General features: G+C 39.8%; 1 protein-coding gene across 1 annotated transcript in view; it reads left to right on the top strand.

Annotated features, from left to right (window-relative positions):
• CRACR2A (calcium release activated channel regulator 2A) overlaps positions 1-20,651 on the top strand; it is a 37,160-nt gene that overhangs the window by 7,703 nt on the left and 8,806 nt on the right. Inside the window, 6 exon segments of the mRNA XM_057431177.1 lie at positions 2,460-2,627; positions 3,613-3,775; positions 12,837-13,024; positions 15,432-15,503; positions 15,594-15,789; positions 19,657-20,025. Of these exon segments, the coding sequence (XP_057287160.1) occupies positions 2,460-2,627; positions 3,613-3,775; positions 12,837-13,024; positions 15,432-15,503; positions 15,594-15,789; positions 19,657-20,025 (1,156 nt within the window).

Raw genomic sequence — 20,651 nt, 5'->3', positions numbered from 1 at the left:
CACCCTGGCCTTGAACACTGCCAGGGATGGAGCATTCACAGCTTCCCTGGACAACCCAATTCCAATGCCTCACCACTCTTACAGTAAAGAATTTCCTCCTTATATCCAATCTAAGCTTACCCTGTTTAAGTTTTAACCTGTTACCCCTTGTCCTGTCACTACAGTTCCTAATGAAGAGTCCCTCCCCAGCATCCCTATAGGCCCCCTTCAGATACTGGAAAGCTGCTATGAGGTCTCCACGCAGCCTTCTCTTCTCCAGGCTGAACAGCCCCAACTTTCTCAGCCTGTCATCATACAGGAGGTGCTCCAGTCCCCTGATCATCCTTGTGGCCCTCCTCTGGACTTGTTCCAACAGTTCCATGTCCTTCTTATGCTGAGGACACCAGAACTGCACACAATACTCCAAGTGAGGTCTCACAAGAGCAGAGTAGAGGGGCAGGATCACCTCCTTCGACCTGCTGGTCACGCTCCTTTTGACGCAGCCCAGGACACGGTTTGATTTCTGGGCTGTAAGCACACACTGAAGTCGGCTCATGTTCATTTTCTCATCGACCAACACCCCCAGGTCCTTCTCTGCAGGGCTGCTGTGAATCTCTTCTCTGCCCAACCTGTAGCTGTGCCTGGGATTGCTCCGACCCAGGTGTAGGACCTTGCACTTGGCATGGTTAAACTCCATGAGGTTGGCATCAGCCCACCTCACAAGCGTGTCAAGATCCCTCTGGATGGCATTCCTTCCCTCCAGCGTATCAACAGAACCACACAGCTTGGTGCCATCGGCAAACTTGCTGAGGGTGCACTCAATCCCACTGTCCATGTCACCAACAAAGATGTCGAACAGAACCAGTCCCAGCACCGATCCCTGAGGGACGACACTCATTACTGGTCTCCAGCTGGACATTGAGCCATTGACCGCAACTCTCTGTGTGCGGCCATCCAGCCAGTTCTTTATCCACCAAGTGGTCCATCCATCAAATTGATGTCTCTCCAATTTAGAGACAAGGATGTCGTGTGGGACAGTGTTGAACGCTTTACACAAGTCCAGGTAGATGACATCAACTGCTCTACCCCTGTCCATCAGTTCTGTAGCCCCATCATAGAAGGCCACCAAATTGGTCAGGCAGGATTTCCCCTTAGTGAAGCCATGGTGGCTGTCACCAAGCACCTTGTTGTTTTTCATGTGCCTTAGCATGCCTTCCAGGAGAATCTGCTTCAAGATTTTGCCAGGCACAGAGGTGAGACTGACTGGTCTGTAGTTCCCTGGGTCATCCATTTTCCCCTTCTTGAAAATGGGGGTTATATTGCCCTTTTTCCAGTTGTCGGGAACTTCACCTGACTGCCATGGTTTTTCCAATATGATGGACAGTGGCTTAGCAGTTTCATTCGCCAGCTCCTTCAGGACCCACGGATGGGTTTCATCAGGTCCCACGGACTTGTGCACATTCAGGTTCTTAAGATGGTCTAGAACCAGATCCTCTCCTACAGTGGGCCCCAGGTCTTCATTCTCACAGTCCCTGCATCTGCCTTCCAAGACTTGGGTGGTTTGGTCAGAGCATTTGCCAGTGAAGACCGATGCAAAAAAGTCATTGAGAACCTCAGCCTTCTCCAAATCCAGGGTAGCCAGTTCTCCTGAGAGCTTCCGGAGAGGGCCCATGTTGTCCCTAGTCTGTCTTTTATTTGCAGTGTGCCTATAGAATCCCTTCCTGTTATCTGTACGTTTTCCATCAGCTCCTCTTCTATCCCCTCACAGAGCTCCACGCATTCCAGCTGCTCTCTCGCACAAAGAACAACTCTCCTTTCTTGTCTTCTTTTCTTGTCCTTCTTAAAGAGCCTGTATCCTTCCATTGCAACATTACATTTATCCTACCACATCTCCATGATCGAGTCTTTTTGCTATTAAGAGAAATATCCAAAATAGATAGAAGAAACTGCTCTAGAATTAAAATGCATGTGAGTCAAATGGAGGGAAAGAAGTGTTAATAAAATGAAGCTTTCTATATGAAGTTTATACAGGAATTTGAGGTGTGCCTTTGGTCATGCAGTAGAAGGAATATTAAAATAGAAGGTACATTTTATCAGTACCAGAGCTGTGATTATTTTAGATTCCTCACTTCTACTTAAGCGTACCAATAAGGCCATAACCTTTATAAAGTGCTTGTTGCTGCTTGTTGTCTTTTGTTTATGAAGGACTGTAATTTTTCAGTATGTTTGTGGATGTTGTGTGAGTTATTGAAGGCTAGACATTAAACTGGGGAGAAAGGCACAGAACTCAGAAATACTCTTGCCATGCTTCACCCTTTTGTTGTTCCATTATAGTCCCCTTTTTTGTAAACAAGTGTAGGTTTTTCTGTCACAAATTGTATTTACTGTAAAATGTGATCTTTAGTATTTTGCTCTTAAATGACATTGTTTCTTATCGTAAGCTCTGAAAATGCTAATGTGTATGATTTCTAATTCTTAAGCCAGTTTCTTATGGAGCAGATTACGTTGAATAAGGAGATGATGCAGCAGTCAGAAGGTGAAACAGTCTGCCAACTTAAGGGCAAAGAGAGCATGAGTGATGATAAGGATGAAGAATTTCAGTTCTCAGATCTGATGGATTGACTTGGAGCTAAGAAGGTTTGTGATGAGTGAGTCTTCCCAGCAACAGTAATAGATTGTATGACCTTTTATGCTTCAGCTCTGGATTTGATTTTAATAGAATCTAAGGTAAATGATGAGAACAAAGGCTGCTTGGTAACACAGTGATTCCTTAAAAATTAATTTTTGTGGCTGTCAGAAATTATAAAATGACTTTCAACCAAAATTTCCAAGAGCAAAGCTATCATACTGCATGCATACAAAACGTGTGTTTGTGCCATTTAAGAGCTACACTATTAATCCACTGATGTACCATGGGGTTTGAACGTAGATAATTACTAGCATGTAATCCACAGATGCCACTGATTTTCAATCAACCAATGCATGATGACTGCTTTTTTTTGGTGAAGGCTGTGTTTGAAGTGTGCCACTTAGCCATAAGAAACAATGTTTTTTCACCTTTTTCTGCTTTTTCTCCCCTTGATACATAATTGCTTGCTGTGATCGCTATGATAACACTACCTCTTCCAGGACCAGGATGACTCATTCTGAAACACAGAACACTAAAAATAGCTCTAAGAGCTTCTTGTGTGTTGGCCTGACGTTCACTAGTCAATCACAATGAATGTCTAGAGCAAAAAAAGCATGGTGCAAAAGTGGGAGAGAATCTGGACGGATAGTAAGAGTGTTTAAAAAAACACATCAGTGATCCTTACCATGAGATAAAGGGCTCATCAGTGCTTCTTTTCATCCAACTGCTTGAAAACAGGAAAGAATTGATTGGCAGTCATCCTGAAAAGCTTTCATTATGATAAGACTTTGGATGCATTTTTTTGAATAAATGTTGTTTCCACCATTTCCCACCCACCTCATTCTTTTAAAGTCTGTTACTGCAAAGTAACCCTGTTTTTAATAGGCTTTGCATTCTGACTAGTGATGCCCTAAAGCCTCCATCCCCCTAGGATGACGTGAACATTCATTGCAGCCTGAGAAATGTTCTCTCTTAATGAATCCTTTATGATCTCTTTTTTTCAGTGAGAATGATGTGAAACAACTTTGGTTGCAGCTGAGAAAAGGTGAATCTCATTTACTTCCTAGTTTTGAAGAGTTCCTGGTCAGAATTTTTTCCCAGCTCCAAGAAGCAGATAATGAAAAGAACAAGTTGGAATGTGCTGTAAAAAAGTTAGAACTTCTCTTTGTTGGACTCTTCGTGTAGTTTTGAGACTATCTTACCTGCTATTTGAACCTTTGAAATAAACAAGGTATTATTTGAGGACTACAGAGAACGTAGAACTATAGAGAGCTATTTAAGGACAAAGAACTGAGGACTGTAATCACAAGAATCCCCATAATGTGAAATTTTAGTAGTCATCAAGACTACCAGTAGAATTATTCATAAGGCAGAACTGGCTGAAATTACCTTTTCTCTTCCAGTTAACAGATTTTGTTGACTGAAATAATTTTGCAGATGTCTATTATTGCATTGCATTGCAGTTTTTAGACAGTATTAGCAATACACTTCCAGTTAATAAGTTTGGTTTCAGAGGACAGTCAGATTTACCAGCAAATCTGGTAAATTGTCTGTGTGCTTTGCAAACATTGTGTGCAGAAAAGCTATAAATCTGGATTTACTCGCCAGAGAAATGAGAGGTTTAAGATGTTAAAGCAGCAATAAAGCACTGATACCAATGAAAATGTAGGTAAATAAATATATATAAAACAAACATGAAACACAGTAAACAATATATATTGGTTTTATATATAAAAACATCTGTAATGCATCTATATATAAACAAATATATAAAACATATGTAAAAACAAATATATAAGAACTAAAAAGTAATAGATCATCCTTAAATGTGTAGCTATCTAGAAGAGCAAAAATGCGATACTAAGTCTAAATAGAATACAAAATGATGCTTAAAATTCCCCGTATTATTATTATAAAGTGTCATTTCTGTATTTCATATTCTTACATACTGAGTAATAAAGGCAAATACATTGTAGAATATTTGCTTCATTTGTTCAGCATTCTGCTGGCTATTCTGAGAATGTGACAAGATTTCAGAAGAAACAAAACACCTACAAATATATGGTCATTAAAGACAATTGGGTTTTATATTGATAGTTTTTTTCATCTAAGTCAACAAGTGTGATTTTGGCCTTCAGACAGCTAGTCAATTGGAAAAGTATGAGGTAGTTGAGCTGTCTGTTTTAGACTAGAGATTATTTACAACCATGTGTGGTGAAGGGTTTGTTTTGTGGTTTGGATTTGTTGGTTTTTTTTGGTCAGGTCTTGTCAGTGTGTTTTGAGAACTGAATGAATAAATGCGTCTGTTTAATAGCTGTGATTGGCACAGAGGCGCACTGAGTATACCATCAGCATTACCTGACTTTTCTGTCTGACCGGAAATTGTGACCTTAAAATGCATTGGAGTTTTATGCCTTTGTAGCAAAAAAAGGTTTTAGCTAATTTTTTCTTTCTGTTGCTCCTAATAACACCTCTAATCTCGGCACATAGGTCATTGTGTTATTTGTAATTCACAGCTGGAAGGAGTCAGAACTGTCAGAGACTGACACTGGTTTTGGTAACTGTGGGGATGAATAGCCTCATTTATTTTCAAGTATGTCCAAACAGCAGCGAAGTTCAAGACCATATATAGGGAAAAAAAAATATTTTTCATACTCCCATGCTTTTTCTACCTACTGAGATGCATGTGTCCGCATAGACTGGCCAGGATTTACTGTGGTGTCACAGAAGATGCTGGTTATTGAGGTCTTATCATGTCTCCTGGGTTCTTGCTTGCTTACAGTAATACTTTTTGGAAGCTGAGAATGAATGTGCTCTTTCATCTTTCCTTCCTGTCTCACCTCTGTGGGTCTATATTGTCTATATTAGGCAATAATACAGTCTACTGTCAGACCTTTGTCTCCTTTCCTGGATGTAGGCTATGATTTTGTCTTAAGTCATTCTGTTACCATAAAAGTCAGTCAGAGAAACTCTGTAAGACTCAATTTGGAGTTTTAGGAAGCAGCATTCTTTATTGCGGTGCTAGGCACACACACAAATTGTTTCGCAAAGGAGAGCACACCCAATACTTGCAGAGAGCAGATGTATATTTATCATATTCATGCATATTCATAGCTTTCCAGGAACTAATTATAATGTTTGCATCCTAATTACACATACACTTTCTTGCTGAGTGGGGGTCTCTGGCGGTCACCAGTAGTCTTCCTCACTGTGTTTAATGAATGACCTCAATGCTTGCGCATACTTGCAAGGTCCTAGTGCTGAGTTAGCAGTTGGATGTCCTTGCTTCTGTTCTGTGCCAGTCTCACTCCACGCTGGGTGCCACTCTGCTATCTTGAAGGCCAGCATCCTTAAACTTACTGTTTCCTAAGTTGTTATCAGTCCCACGCTGTTCCTTCTCCTGTCACCTGAACATTCCTTTCTCTCTACGTATTAGTAAGTTAGAACAGTTTGGTTTATTCTGCTATGTTAAAGGCACACACACTATCGTTAGTTTAAGATTTAAGGTTACAATTCCTTTTTTTGTGGATGCCCTGAGAAGCTTCATGTGCATGTGCACAACTTTATGCCTTGCCTGTCTATGCTGTTAACCTCTGCCATTCTTCTATATGTGTTTTTGGTCTTTTCTTCTGGAGTTTTCATGCATGCATATTTTCATTCATGAACTTGAATCCTGTGGTCTAAGCAACCAGGATTTTTTTTCCTGTCTGGTTCAATAGAAATGCTGCATTTGTAGGTCCAGGCAGTAGTAAGGCTGAATGTATATCCTCAATATACAGATACACAACATACGGGGAACTGTGCAGATTTAATACTCATTAGAAAGGAGTACCTCTACTGGCACCGACCTAAACACAAGTAGCATTTGCACAAACATGAAGGCTGACAGCCTGATCCTGTTTCTCCCATCCAGTTTATAAGTAATGAATATTATTAGTGAAAACATATGCACATGCAGCCCTCCTCCACACTTACTTTATTCAGAAATAAATCTGCATTGACAGACCTTTTGAATATTAGTGTGGCCTTTAATCTATTTGTCTCTGCCTGCCACTTGGGCCCCTTACTCATTCTTTGACTCAGACCTTGGGTCTTTCCAGGTGTGGGTCTCCTTCTTCTCACTGGCTGTTTCAGCTGGATTAAAGTTTGTTACCAGGATGTGTTTATTTGGTAACTCATTAACCATGGGCATGTTTATCCTTTTAAGTGATCTGTAATTCTGGTTTAGTAGAACAGCCCAAATAGTGCTGATGAGTTTTTGCGTAGAACTTAATACACCTACTTTAAGGAAAACAAAACAGACACATTCTTATCTCAGAACTGGTGTTTTTCTCACTCGTGTTTATCATCATAAAGGAATTGAGGATAAGCTGTTGTGTATATTTGTAGATTTTAAGGCAAAATTAAAATACAGGGTTAAAACCTTTTAGAAATGCTAATTTCCTTCTTTTTTTTTCTATTCATTTAAACAAAAGTGAGAGACTTGCACTACAGTAATGTATCAAACAAAACACTGTATGTATGTGTAGTCTGGTGCTGGAATAAGGAATAACTAAAGCTGTGCACTGAAAGTGTGGAATACATTCATCTATCCATCCAGCTCCGTACATTCATCCGTCTTGCTTTTGGTATCCACACAGTGGATATAATTTTTGTTTGCCGTTAGCTCTGTCCGCTTTTGTGCTTTGCATTTGAAAGACAAATGTAGTAAGAAGGGGAACTGTGTTTCAAACAACAGAGTTCTAAATAGAGAAGATAGCTAAACATAAGGGTAAACAGTATAGGAAGGATGAACTGGCTTCTCATTGGGTTTAGCATGAGACAGTGTCAGAGTCCACCTTTGGTGGAAGAGTAGAATCAGCATCTCAGAAGATTAGTGTACAAAGTGTGTAAATCACTGTATTTTTTCAAAGGGAAAGAAGTACCATTACAACCAACTGCATGAACAGCAGTTGTAAAACCCCAACAGTTCACGTCACAGTTGCATGTATGGGCAGAAATCAAACCCTTGTGAGAGTGTTGATTCTGAACTCATCATGTGAATTTAGTGTGCTCATGTTACATTTCATTTTGGTTAATGTGCTTGACAACAGCACCATCTCCCTTTTATCTCCATCTCTGTTTATTCCACAGCTTTACTGGAAAGGGAAAGGTCATATTATTGAATATTGACAAAATCATACAATTATGTAAGTAAAAGTGTATGGTACAGGGAATAGAGATTTATTCAAAACATTTACATTTTTTTCACATAACAATTATATGCCCTTATAGCTTTAATTATTTTCCCTGAGTGTATGTGGGGAATATTTGCCAACTAAAGTACCAGATTATTTTTTTCTGATGCTTGTTAGTTACTTTCAATTGTGTTACACTTTTGGTTAAAGCAGGATATTATTTTATATTTCTGTCTAATTTGAACAGAATTAAGAATGTAAACCGTGAATGAAATGCTAGGGGAGCATCCAGCCTGCAGAAATGACAAGTGCTTATGTGCCAGACTAGCTGACAATAGAACAAGAAGAGATAAATCAAGTGATGGTAATTTCTGAAACCTTCACAGATATTTGCAAAACAAACATAGGTCAGATTGTTTTGTCATTGCTATGGAGCTTCCAGAACACCTGATAATGAATTCTCTTTTCTTACAAAATCTCTTTTAAATATCATCTACTGCTTTCACAGTCTGCTCTTTGGGTTTTTCTGTCTTGTTTTTAATCCTAACAGAACAAAAGTTTTCCTTTTATATGATAAAATGAAAAGAAAAAAAAAGCTTCAGGTATTTTCCCCAGGTAGTAGGGTAATCTTATGAAAATGTAGCAGAATTCCACTCTCTTCAATGCACTGGGAACTGGCTTAATCCCCAGACAGCTGGAGAGATCAACAATGATTTGGGTCTTGTAGTGTACACCTTTGCTCAAAGCTCTACCAAATACTCATTTACTTCTTGACGGTACAGCACTATGAACTTGAAATACTCCCTCCTGAACAATCAGCTCCTGATAAATCTGTGATAGCAGTTTTATAGCACTGCATGGTTCTCTTGCATGGTAGCTGCTTGTCAAGTTCCCATATTAAAAGCCTGATGTGTTTTACTTGTTAAAATGCATGGCCTGTGTGGGGAAGCAGAGTATTTCTGCATGTGTGAACTTGCTATAAAGTGTCTTGAAGGCCAGTGTATGAACGGCTAAGGACAGGGAAAGGGGGTGGCACTGGAATTTAAAGGGCTGAACTGGAATGCTGTGAAACCAACTTCCTTTGTAGAATATTGTCATGGTTTAAGACCAGGCAGTAACTCAGGACAAATATGAATAAAAATACATGTAATATGTTTGGTTTTTTTTCCTGGCAGCAGTGGTTGGGAGTGCCAGTCCTGGAAAGTAGGAGAGAAGTAAGACAGGAAGGGAAGGAAGAGGAAAAAGAAGTTTGTGAACCATTTCCTAGCTCTGTGTAGTTTTTAGATCCTTCTCTGAGGAATGAATCCAGGTGCTGCTGAAGCTGAGGGGAATTCTAGGTTTGTATTAGTAAGATGGGAGACAAATCTTGAGTAAGATGGGAGACAAATCTCTAGTTTACAAGCTTATGCAGTTTTAGCTGATGAGAATATAGAATTGAACTAAAAGGCCATTATATAATTGGAATCAACTGCCAGATGTTAATTGCCTTTGTTCAGTACTGCTATGAATCAGAAGTTGGTTTATGCAGGGTGTTTACCACATTGCAACACCAGAGTAAAATAATTTATACTTTCAAGATACCTGTGAGGGCACACAAATCAGGTATTTTTAGCCTAACTGCAAAAATTATTACAGTTAATTACTATATTTTAATATTTTCCTTTTTTTTTTAATTTAAAGCTATGTTTAAAACTTATCAACCAGTAGTTCTGTAAAACCCTTTCCCTGTGGTTCTCTAACATACATGTTCTAAATTTGGTATAAAACCCACAGAAGTTATTCAAAGCCTTACACTCAGTTTTAAGCCTCGTGTAATCAAGTAGCACAGGCAGCAGTATCAGGAAGTTTTATCTTATGTTTACTGTTTACACTTGCCTATCTTTGGACAATAAAATGTCTCTCTTATTTTTATTAGTCCTATTTTAAATCTAATTTCATGTTTTCCTTTTCTGTTCATTGCATTATAATTAATAGTATTACTGTGTTTCCTTTTTTATTTGTGTTTTCTTTTATTTATAATTTCCTCTCTCCCTTACAAATTTTCCATGAATCCCAACAAGGCTGGTTTTGAGGAGTAGCATCTTTGTAGTACCATAAAAATTAAACTATCCCATTTTATTTTTATGGAAAGGAAGCTGTGTTGGACAAATGGAATTTGCTGCTTCTAACAGTGTGATGAGTGAGATAATTTTATTCAGATGATTGATAGCATTTGAAACCTTTGTTATTCAAACAGCTGATTAGCCGCCAGCATCAATCTTAACACACAATATATGATTTTTGTTTTCGGGTGTAGCAGCCTAACCTGCTTATTGGAATTCTTAACTTAGTGTAGTGAGGGACAGTGTTTTGTACATATATTTTCCTAATTCCTAATAATAATCTCTGAGATTGACTTTCATCTTTCCTCAGATCTGTTTTTATAATAATATAACCACACTCATTTTCTGGTATTAGTCATCATTCACCTAGATATTAATGCGTGTTAGGTTAGCTTCCACCTGACTAATGTTTGCCTTATCCAGAGCGCTGACACTTTCACCTCCTCCTCTTGCATGGAAATATACTTTGATAGTTAAATCTATTCTTGCAGATGGTAATGGTAGCTTAGTTTAATTACAATTTATGTGCTTGATTATATAAGAGAACCTCTTAGGAATAACAGAAACACTTTTTTCCAAACTTTATAATGCATTCTTTCCCTTCCCTTCTCTTCCCGTTTCAATGTAATTATTCCTGTTTTGGAAATTATGATAAAAAATGTGAAAGGGGACTTCCAGGAAAGATGAGTTCAGTGTTGTTTCTGTTGTCCTAGCTAGCAGTCTCACTTGCAAGGGTCTTATGCTTGGCATATCCACAGTACTGATCTGAATCCATACTAACTGGGCTTCTGTAGACCAAGATTCCTTTGGCTAGGAATTCCTTTGGCTAGGCCTTTTTGCTGGCTACTATGCTCTTAAATCAGCTTGCTCTAAATGGCTTAGATAAAGCACAAGCTCTTTTCAGTAGTGTTCTTTAAGGGATGTGTGGTGGCATGTCCCAGAAGGAAGCACTGGGGACAGAGGATGTCTAGCATAACATCTAGGGCACAGAATCTTGTATAAGGGAAAGAAAATAGGTATGGACAAGGTAAAATGCAGAAGAGTCACTGGGCTTCTCACATAAATGATGGGTTCTGTGCTGATGATGGGTTCTGTGTTGATGACAACCACTGAAGTGCGTGATTCTGAGCAAGAGATCCGTGAGAACATGGATCAGAAGCACTCATAAAATGCAGATCAAGTGTTAGGATTGTTAGGAAAGGCATAAAGAACAAAATAATCTCCAGCCTTATAACACTATATAAATGTTTCATCCTTCATGCACACCTGAAATAAATACGAAAAGAAAAAAGACAAAATATGGAAGGGATGCTGAGCTAAGAACAAGGGAATGCATGGAGAGTGCTTTGTGTGTGTCTTTAAGGGGCAGCAAAACTGTCCTCAGGAACAGTTTGTTTGTATTGTATAATCCCAGTTCTTTACTCAGTTTTAAACTTGTGAGTTTTTGTTCCATTTTAGGGAATGGCTTCTCTCACAAGAGTAAGCACCAGAATTTGCAGGAAGTATTTGTAACATCAGTACCTATGATTTCAGGAGCTGATGATGGACACCATTGCAGTTACATTTCCAGGCCAGTCCCTGTGTAAGTTTTCACATGACCATAGTATTCTGTAAGTGAGATTTCTGCCCATAATTTGTTGCTCTGAAGCTTTTTGAAAGTGTGTCATTGTGATCCCTTTTTCCTTCTCCTGAAACCACTCATCTGGATAAGAAAGTCTTGTCCTGTCATATTTGAATATCTGTATTTTACTTGGAATACATCACTTCATTCTGTCAGGGAATGGAAGTGATACCCAGAACTGAAGTGATCTAGCAGTGTAAACCAACATTGTTCAGCAGTAATTTGATGCCCAGCTAGTCAGTTTTCCATATGAATCGTGAGCCTGCTGAGGCTACAGTTCTGCAAATATGTTAAGCTGCTGTTGAGATAAGTACTCCCAATCTACTCATTCCTGACCTTTCACAATCCCAGCTAGAAAGTATTTTCTGCTTTTGTTTTTAACCTGGGCCTTAAGGTTGCATTTAAAAACAAGACTAGAACAATAGCAGTGTTGTGTACGTGATCAGACTAGCAGAGCTGGGTAAGGACAGATTTTGGGTTGGGTGAGCTCTACTTGTTGGGATGGGCAAAATGAAAGTGCTAGTAGAATCCTCCATTCTGTCTCAGATCTGGAAGACTGAACAGGAATCATTATAATGCTCCTAGTACATTTTACATCCCTTAAAAGGCATACTGAAAGAAACCCAACAAACAGAAAAACTTCCATATCTTCAGGTCAGCAATGCCTTCCCTAGTACAAAGTGGACTAATTTTAGCCTACATAACTTTTGCTAAGTTAGCCAAGGAGAATCAGGTATCACTTCTTTACATACCAGAAACCACGTCACCTGCTGTTACCTGTTTCACAGGGAAGGTGGATCTGCCCTTTTTATGTACTTTGAAAAGTGAATAAAAAAGCTCTAAGTCACAGTTCTTGGCAGATTTAGTGGAGGTAGCAGAAAGGTTACTGCTTGTTGATATTACTGGGAATGGGAAGGTTTATCAGCTACCAGATTTAGATCAAACAGTTTTCAGGCAGAACTCTGAATTGCTCGGTGTAGGCCTTGTCATTGTGGGAAACTGTCTAAAATAGCAGTTGTGAATATCAACTAAATAAATACTGCTAATCTGCTCTTTAACCTTTTTTTTTTTTTTTTTTTTTTTTGGTTTGTCCTGTTGCATTTTTTAACTAAATGAAATTCAGTTATAGAATGCAATGGTTTTGGGTTTGCGTAACATAATTATGTCTGTACGTAGCGCAGTGGAAGAGCACCATATGTATTTTATTCAGATGTTGGCTTTGATAGAAATAGTTTCCCCATTCAGCTGACCTCTAAGACTTGAATTGAAAGCCTCAAAATCAAGATGCATCAGTTAGTTATAATACTTTCTTCTCTTTTCCATCCCAGTTGGAGCAGCAATGTACAGAACTTCTCAGTAGCAAAGAAGAAATCAAAGTAGAGAACACCAAGCTGAAGCAGACTAACCAGGAGCTGCAGAGAGACCTAGAGAGAAAGTCTCACAAACTAAGCCAGGCTCAAAAACAGTGACAGATGCTTCAGGAGGAGGCATCAAGACTACACGAGAAGAAGGAAATGTAAGTTTCCAGCTGCAGAGGTTCAACTCCCTTTGCTTAGCATGCCAGTGAGCCTCCTTCTCTGCGTATTTAGTGCTGTGATTTGTGTCATAAGCAGAAACTCACATCAAAGCCAAGTGCAGTTCTAGTAATTTTTCCCCAAGTAATTCAGCATATTTTCTGTAGCACATCTGGCTTCTACAGAATCTTTTGCTACTTCTTCAAAATGTCATTGTTCTCTATCCTCCACACTCTTTGCTGAGGGTGTTTGGAATTAAAAATCAGTTTAATTGGTTAAAAGGTATGTCTTAGTTTTGAAAATCTAGTGGAATTCCTTACAGAAATTACAGTTGTGGTGCATGATGCTCCATTCTACTCAAAGCTAAGACTATCTGGAGCTTGCTGTTCAGGATGTACTCTGGGTATGAGACATCTAGGATGTGCTTCTTTTCTTCATCAAATTCATAATTCCTGACCAAGGAGGCTGGCCAGCAAGGTAAAACATACCTATGCGGCTACACACAATTCACTTAACGGTGATCCAGAATCATCATTTTGGGATTTCTATTTCAAATGGTTTGGATTTCAGATTCTGACTCGAAAAATATTTTTCAAGAAGAAATGCTTACAGTTCGTATTTTGAGGGATAGAAATGGCCTTTAAGTGACAGATCAACCTACCTGCCATGTTCCAGCCTTCTGCACAAAGCAAAAGTTACATTACCCTGAAGCTGTAATTGGCAGAAATGTCCACTGAAGATTATTTAACAGGAGATAGTTTAAAACAAAATGCTCAGGGATCTGTAAAACCCTCTTGTTGCCAATGGGGCATGCAGAGATGCCAGACTGTGGGGCAGATCTTGCCAGATTATGCATCTCAGTAATGAACTGCATAACTCAGAGCTATGGCTATTTGGCATATTTCAGGATAAAGCAGAATATTAGGTCAAATGTCACATGCTTTTTCTGTTAAGCTTTGTGCCAAACTCTACTTAGTTATTTACTGATTTGATTTTTCTTAAGGGCACAAGTAATGAACTTTGTTGATGAATGATTGTAAGAGAACCATGACTCTGTTTAGAACACTATTTTTAGGTGTGCATGTTTGATGCATGATTTGGAAGTAGACAGTAGAATTACACCTCTTCAAGGTTGAGGCCTCTCTTTTCAGATCCAGAGTGAAGCCTGTGGAATGATCTGTTTTTAAAGCCACAGAAGAAACCTGCCCAGTAGTCAGACTGCTGAATAATAATACCGTGTTTACAAAGCACTTTGGATTCAGTAGTGGTTTATGGAATTAGTGCTCAGCCCTACTCTGCAGTGTGGCTTTAGAAAATCTATATCTATAAAATCTATGTATTGAAGCAGGTGTAGTTTTCAGACTGCACAGGAAGAACTTGAAGCTTCACTGAAAGGAAAAAAAAAAAACATTTTAAGGCCAGACACCAAGCTGTGTTAAGTCAAAGTAAATGGTGTAAGTCCCGTGTAAAAATGTGAGATGCTATGTTCGGTGTTTCAGGCTGCATAACTGTGAGACCTTACTTGGAGTATTGTGTGCAGTTCTGGTGTCCTCAACATAAAAAGGACATGGAACTGTTGGAACAAGTCCAGAGGAGGGCCCTGAGGACGATCAGGGGACTGGAGCACCTCTTGTATGAAGACAGGCTGAGAAAGTTGGGGCTGTTCAGCCTGGAGAAGAGAAGGCTGCATGGAGACCTCATAGCAGCCTTCCAGTATCTGAAGGGGGCCTGTAGGGATGCTGGGGATGGACTCTTCATTAGGGACTGTAGTGACAGGACAAGGGGTAACGGGTTCAAACTTAAACAGGGGAAGTTTAGATTGGTTATAAGGAAAAAGTTCTTTACTGTAAGGGTGATGAGGCACTGGAATGGGCTGCCCAAGGAAGTTGTGAATGCTCCATCCCTGGCAGTGTTCAAGGCCAGTTTGGACAGAGCCTTGGGTGATATGGTTTAGTGTGAGGTGTCCCTGCCCATGGCAGGGGGGTTGGAACCGGATGATCTTAAGGTCCTTTCCAACCCTAACTGTTCTATGATTCTATGATTGTAAATATGTGAGCCTGACATCTGGTTCCAGCTGCAAGATCAATTCTAATTGTGGATAGAAGATTACATGGTGACTGTGAATGATGTCTTCTCTGAATGATGCAGGTGCCAGTATCAGCATGTATTGAACTCTCTGGATGAAGAAACTGTAAAGCTTTTTTTTTTTTTTTTTTTAATTAAAGAACCTCTACTCCTTCCTTTGCTAACTTTTTTTTTTTTTTTTTTTAAATTAGTAACTATTTGTGCAGGATTAAGTCCGCAGGTTTGGAGAAGCGGAAGTCTCAAATGTGGATACTCCTACAGGGAAACATTTCAGCAGTGTTATTACCATGGTTAGAACAATTTTTACATTCATTCTCATTACAGGGAGGTACACTGAGTGACAGAAACCTTGCAGAGACAAAAGGCAGGACTTCTGAAGCAGCTGTATTTTTTAAGGTAATGCAGACCTTATTAATTAAGGTAACTCAAGAACTTACTGCACCATTCTAAAGGATGAAATTATGCTGGGATATGTACTGGGTGTAGATGCCCAGGTGTTGGCAGCAGAACGCTGCAAGGACAGCCTCTGTGCCAGGGAGAAGAGGCGGGGGCTGCCCCAGGCCAGGTCCCCAGGCGGTCCCAGCTGGCTGCAATGGACCCACCGCAGGGCACAGTTGAGCCCAGCAGCAGCAGTGGTGGTGCATCTGGGAAAGCGTGTTTAAGAAAGGGCAGAAAACACTGTGTAGAGGTTGAGGGAGAGTAAATCGTGAGGAACAATGCTGCAGACACCAAGGTCAATGAAGAATGAAGGGGAGGAGGTGTGTTAGGAAGAATGTCTTTACCTTGCAAAACATGAAATGGTGTTGAAGGGTAATGCATTAGTCTCAGAATCAAAAGTTATTTAGTTTTCAGGTTTTTAATTAAATCATGACAAATTAAGCCATGAAGAAAGAGATGTAAATATATCGCGGATAAATGTTGAAGGTGCATAGAAGGGAAACTCAACCTACATAAGTGGTAACTACAGACAATGTGTGCATAGGCTTGTGTCTGAAGGACTGTTCGGGAAAAGTGAAGTTAAGCTGAATTTACGCATTTTAATAGATGACACGAGAAGATCTACTGAAAGGTAATAATTGTCTAAAAAAAAAGAAAAGTTTTTTTTGAAAGTTTGTTGAGATTTGTTTGTCAAAAAGGGACATTTGTTGTATTTTGATATTTTTTGAGTCCGCTTTGGTAGATGCTACACTATCAAAAAAATGACAGCAAATATCTTTAAAATTATTTTTTAAAAGAATTTTTATTAGCAAATTGAAATTTTTTTTTTTTCCCAGCTCTAACTTTTATGTGCATGTTAGCAATGAATTTGCCATTTGCAGTAATAATCCTTAAAACAACATGCTGGGAGTTGCATTTCTTTGGAGTCTAAAGTTCTTGCACTGCTGTTGCTTCAAAGCTAGCTGTGCTTGTTTTCTAATTTTAGTATCATTGTTAAGTATTACTCACTTTTATATTCTTGAAGCACATATTTAAAAAGGTTAAAGTATAAGGAAAATAGGTATGCTTGGTCATAATTATATAGTTCTTTTAGAAGAAGCAAGCATATCTTAAAAATTATGTTAGAATTATGCCATGGTTACATAATTACTTCTAAGTGGTACATTTTAATAAAAAGTGTAGGACACAGAACAGAGCTTCATCTTTTGAAATTATTTTATACAATGCATACTTTTTGCTTGCTGTATGGCTTATCTGGTATCACATTTTCAAAGTGTGGCATTATTGGACTTTAAGACAACAAAAGCCAGGCTGGTCACCAGGTCTAGCTGGGGCTAACCTGTGCTGCCTGACATTCATGCTCCTTGAAAGCACATCTCAGCTGGAGGGGAAATGGACATTCCTTCAGATCTTATTTCCTACATTGTTTTATTTTTTTTTTCCCTGAAAACAGTTGAGAGAAAGCAGGGAGGGGAGAGAAGAAATCACAAAATCCCTCCTGGCTGGCTGCTGAAAACAGCTTGATTTAGTTTCTAAAGAAATGTTGTGAGGGTAAAAAAGAAGCTAATTTCCAAAGGTCACTTAGAAATAGGAATTATATATCTTTATTTCTATGAAATATCAGTGTCTTAACCCTTAGTTTGGGTTGTATTATTTTTGCCTGGTTTGGTTTGGGTTTTGTTTTTTTTTTTTTAAAGAAAACACAGCAGGATGCTCCTTTCTGATAAATCTCTGTCCATGTGGCACAGAAATATGTGCGTAAGTCCTGCATGGTCCTCCTAGCCTGCTGACTAGGCTTGCCAATTCAATTCAATTAGATTTGACTCATCTTGACTCCAACTGAATTCAACTCAATTCATGACATTACATTGCTTAGGGCAGTCTTTACGCTGTGCATTTAATCACTGCCACTTTGTGTGAATAGTGCTTCATCTCCTTCTGATGCAGAGGGTTGACCAATGTACAGGGGGGTGTACAAAGGGGTTAGAGGAATTCACTTGCTTAAACAGAAGTATTGTCTGTTGTAAATGCCTACTAAGCAGAACAAAGACACCTGGTTCTATTGATAAGGAAAAGCAGACACCTGGTTCTATTGATAAGAAAAAGCAGACACTTGGTTCTGTTGACAAGGAAAAGCAGACACCTGATTCTACTGATAAGCAGCTATTGATAAGGAAAAGCACACACCTGAATCTACTGATAAGGGGGAGAAGCAGATGGTTTATGGCTGGGACACTGACCAAACCCTAAGGCCATAGGTGAAGACTAGAAGGTGAAAAGTTCAAGAAGAGGGAGACTCATTTACTTCATCTTGAAGACCCCTACACAAAGGAGGAAGACTCAGTTACTTCATCTTGAGACCCCTGCCCATGACCAGAGGGGGCACTGCGCAGGTGCAAAGGACCTTCTAACTCTTTATAATATGAAGTGGGGATAGGACATGAATATGTATAGGCGTGTTGTGCAACCTTATGAATATATATAACTTTAGAGAATAAATGTAAAGGGAACCAGCACTAAGGTACGCATGAATTTGAGGAATTATCTCCGTGAGTCTCAGCGCTGAATAAAATGCATACCTACTTTACAACTTTTAACAAGTTGTGGAGTCTATGTGCGTATCACTTCCATACACCAGATGTAGTCTGATGACTACATGAACAACTTTGTGTTTCCTAAATGATGGCTATTGGGATCCTCACTTTTTGACTATGATATTTAAACACCAGAAGTGACCTTTGAGACAAAGAGGCACAAAAGCACAAAATGGAATATAAACCATGGGAGAAACTTTCTGGAAAATGATGTCATGCATACGTAGCCTCATGAATATGTATGTATGCCCAGTGACTATATTGGGAGTGCTCATGTAGCAGTACGAAGACACACGTTAGGAGCAGCTATCCCTCCTGTCTCACAGTGCTGCAATAAAGAATGCCTGTTTGTCAACTTAAACTTTGTTGGTGAGTTTGTTTCTGGAGTTTTCTCTGAATCATCTTGTCCCATGCAGTTTTGCATAGTGATCCCCTCTCCTGACCGCATGCCAGGGCTAGGAGGGATGATATTCAATTTGTAAGAGTTTTTAGGGCAGCTCTGCACATAATCCTCAACTGGAGCTGAAGAAAACTTAAAAAAAAAGATAACTCCCTGCTTGCTGTATTGTGAGTTACGAGTTCTGCAGTCTCTGCTTTTCATAGAATCATAGTATAGTTTCGGTCAGAAAGGACCTTAAGATTCAACCTCCCTGACATTGGCAGGGACACCTTCCATTATACCAGTTTGCTAAATACCTCATCCAACCTGTCCTTGAACACTTTCAGGGATGGGGCATCTCCAACTTCTCTGGGCAACTTGTTCCAAAGACCTTGTTTGCATCTTAATTTCACTCTTGGGATCATGAATGAAACAGAGTCCGACACTGGGGTTTTCTCCAGTCAGACCCTGACATTTAAGCTGGCATCAGGGACAGGATCCCTTGCAGTGGAAAGTACCGTAATGTCGCATGAAGTGTAAGTTATTACCGGTGTGCTTCTCAGTGACTTAAGGGGTGGGTTCTGTTGAAACAAAACATGCCGCTTTTCTGCGACTACTGTCCCATTCAGAAATGAGTAGCAGCGAAGCTGCCCCTCAGGGCAGAGATGTGTTATATGGTCTTTTAGAGAAATGTAAGGCTCGCCCCTCTCTGCCAGGGGTAGAATGGGCCAAGAAAAATTGGCATAATTTGCAAAGTTTAACAGACCGAATAGGCACCCTGCAAAAGGACGCAAAACTGCGGCCTGGAAAGGTTAAATCAGTTGTCTGTGATGTACTGGGCGCCAGCTTGGCTGCTGCAGTAGAAGCTATAGAACAACAACAAACAGCAGAACCTCAGTTCACACAAATTTTACAAGAGCTGGATCCCTGCAGGACCAGGTAGTTAACTCAAAAGAACAGTTAGACAAAGAGAAAACTCAGGCTAACTACTTGCAATTAACCCTGAAAGAGCAGCTCCTTGCAGAGAAATGCACCTCTCCATGGTTGGAGAAAACAATTGAATACCCTCACGGTGATCTGGAAGAGGAAAGACTAAGGTTAGAAAAATTAAATGTCTGCTGCTTCTTTCTGCCCCTAGATGCAAATGGAATATACTTATGAAGGCGGGGAGGACGAATTCCCACAAATTACCACCAAAGAGGTTCTGTATACTGCTACGGAATTAGCTAAACTTCAAAAGGAATTCTGTCGTACTGCAAAAGAATCAGAAACTGACTGCGTTTGGAGAGTATCGCTGTCTGGGGGAGATCACATTTTACTAAGTGAGAAGGAAGCTGAGTGGTATTGGGGGCTAGGAGCATTTTTAACCACCCATAAGCACCGCGCACCCTGGTCCTTAACTCAAAGAGCAGCTTATTGGGCTGGAGGAGTTAACATTTTGGAAAGGGGAGATCCCTTCGCCATCACAGGGACAGTCGACTGGTTGATAGAAAATGTACAGAAAGCGGTATGTCTGCGAATGATGTACGATCAGGGACTTAGACTTAAACAGGAGTCCCTGAGGATGATATTGGTCAATTCCGAACGTGTGACTCCCCTCATTCGGTGTCTTCCCAACTCCCTGAAAGCTGCAGGGGTCCAATTGCAGAGAAAGACACAAGCAACATCCCAAACTGAAAAGGCTGTTGCTGCCCTGGAAGGACTGCTGTCACCTGTCGAAAGACAGAAAAGAAAGTATGGACGTGGAAAGGGTTGCCCAGGAGTTGATTAATTATGGGAGAAAGTACAGTCCCATCAATATTTCCAGTAAAATTGATACTAAGGGACAGAGATGAACAGAGATAAAAAACCCTCCTCAGGAAACGCTGGACACCCCCTGCTTGCCCAGGAGGTAGAAATATTCCTAATAAAAGGCAAGAGTTGTGGACGCTGGGGTGGCGAAAGGGTGTTCCTAAAGATTTAATGGATGAATTACCCACTGCTAAATTGGAAAAGGTGGTGTTAGAATGGCCCAAAAGAAACCCCATGGGCCCTAAAGAAAAAGAAAAATGTGGAAGGCCCCAGTGCCTCCACCTTGATTGCAAGCGGAGGGTTGGAGAGTGGATATATTCAAGAGTTCACTGAAAATAATTA

Source organism: Pezoporus wallicus, unplaced genomic scaffold (genome assembly GCF_028554395.1).
Source record: "Pezoporus wallicus isolate ANWC-B61680 ecotype Strahan unplaced genomic scaffold, APGP_CSIRO_Pwel_v1 scaffold_3294, whole genome shotgun sequence".
NCBI classification, from domain to species: Eukaryota; Metazoa; Chordata; class Aves; order Psittaciformes; family Psittacidae; genus Pezoporus; species Pezoporus wallicus.
The sequence above is the reverse complement of the archived record's forward strand: the minus strand, read 5'-3'. Positions and strand labels throughout refer to the sequence as shown.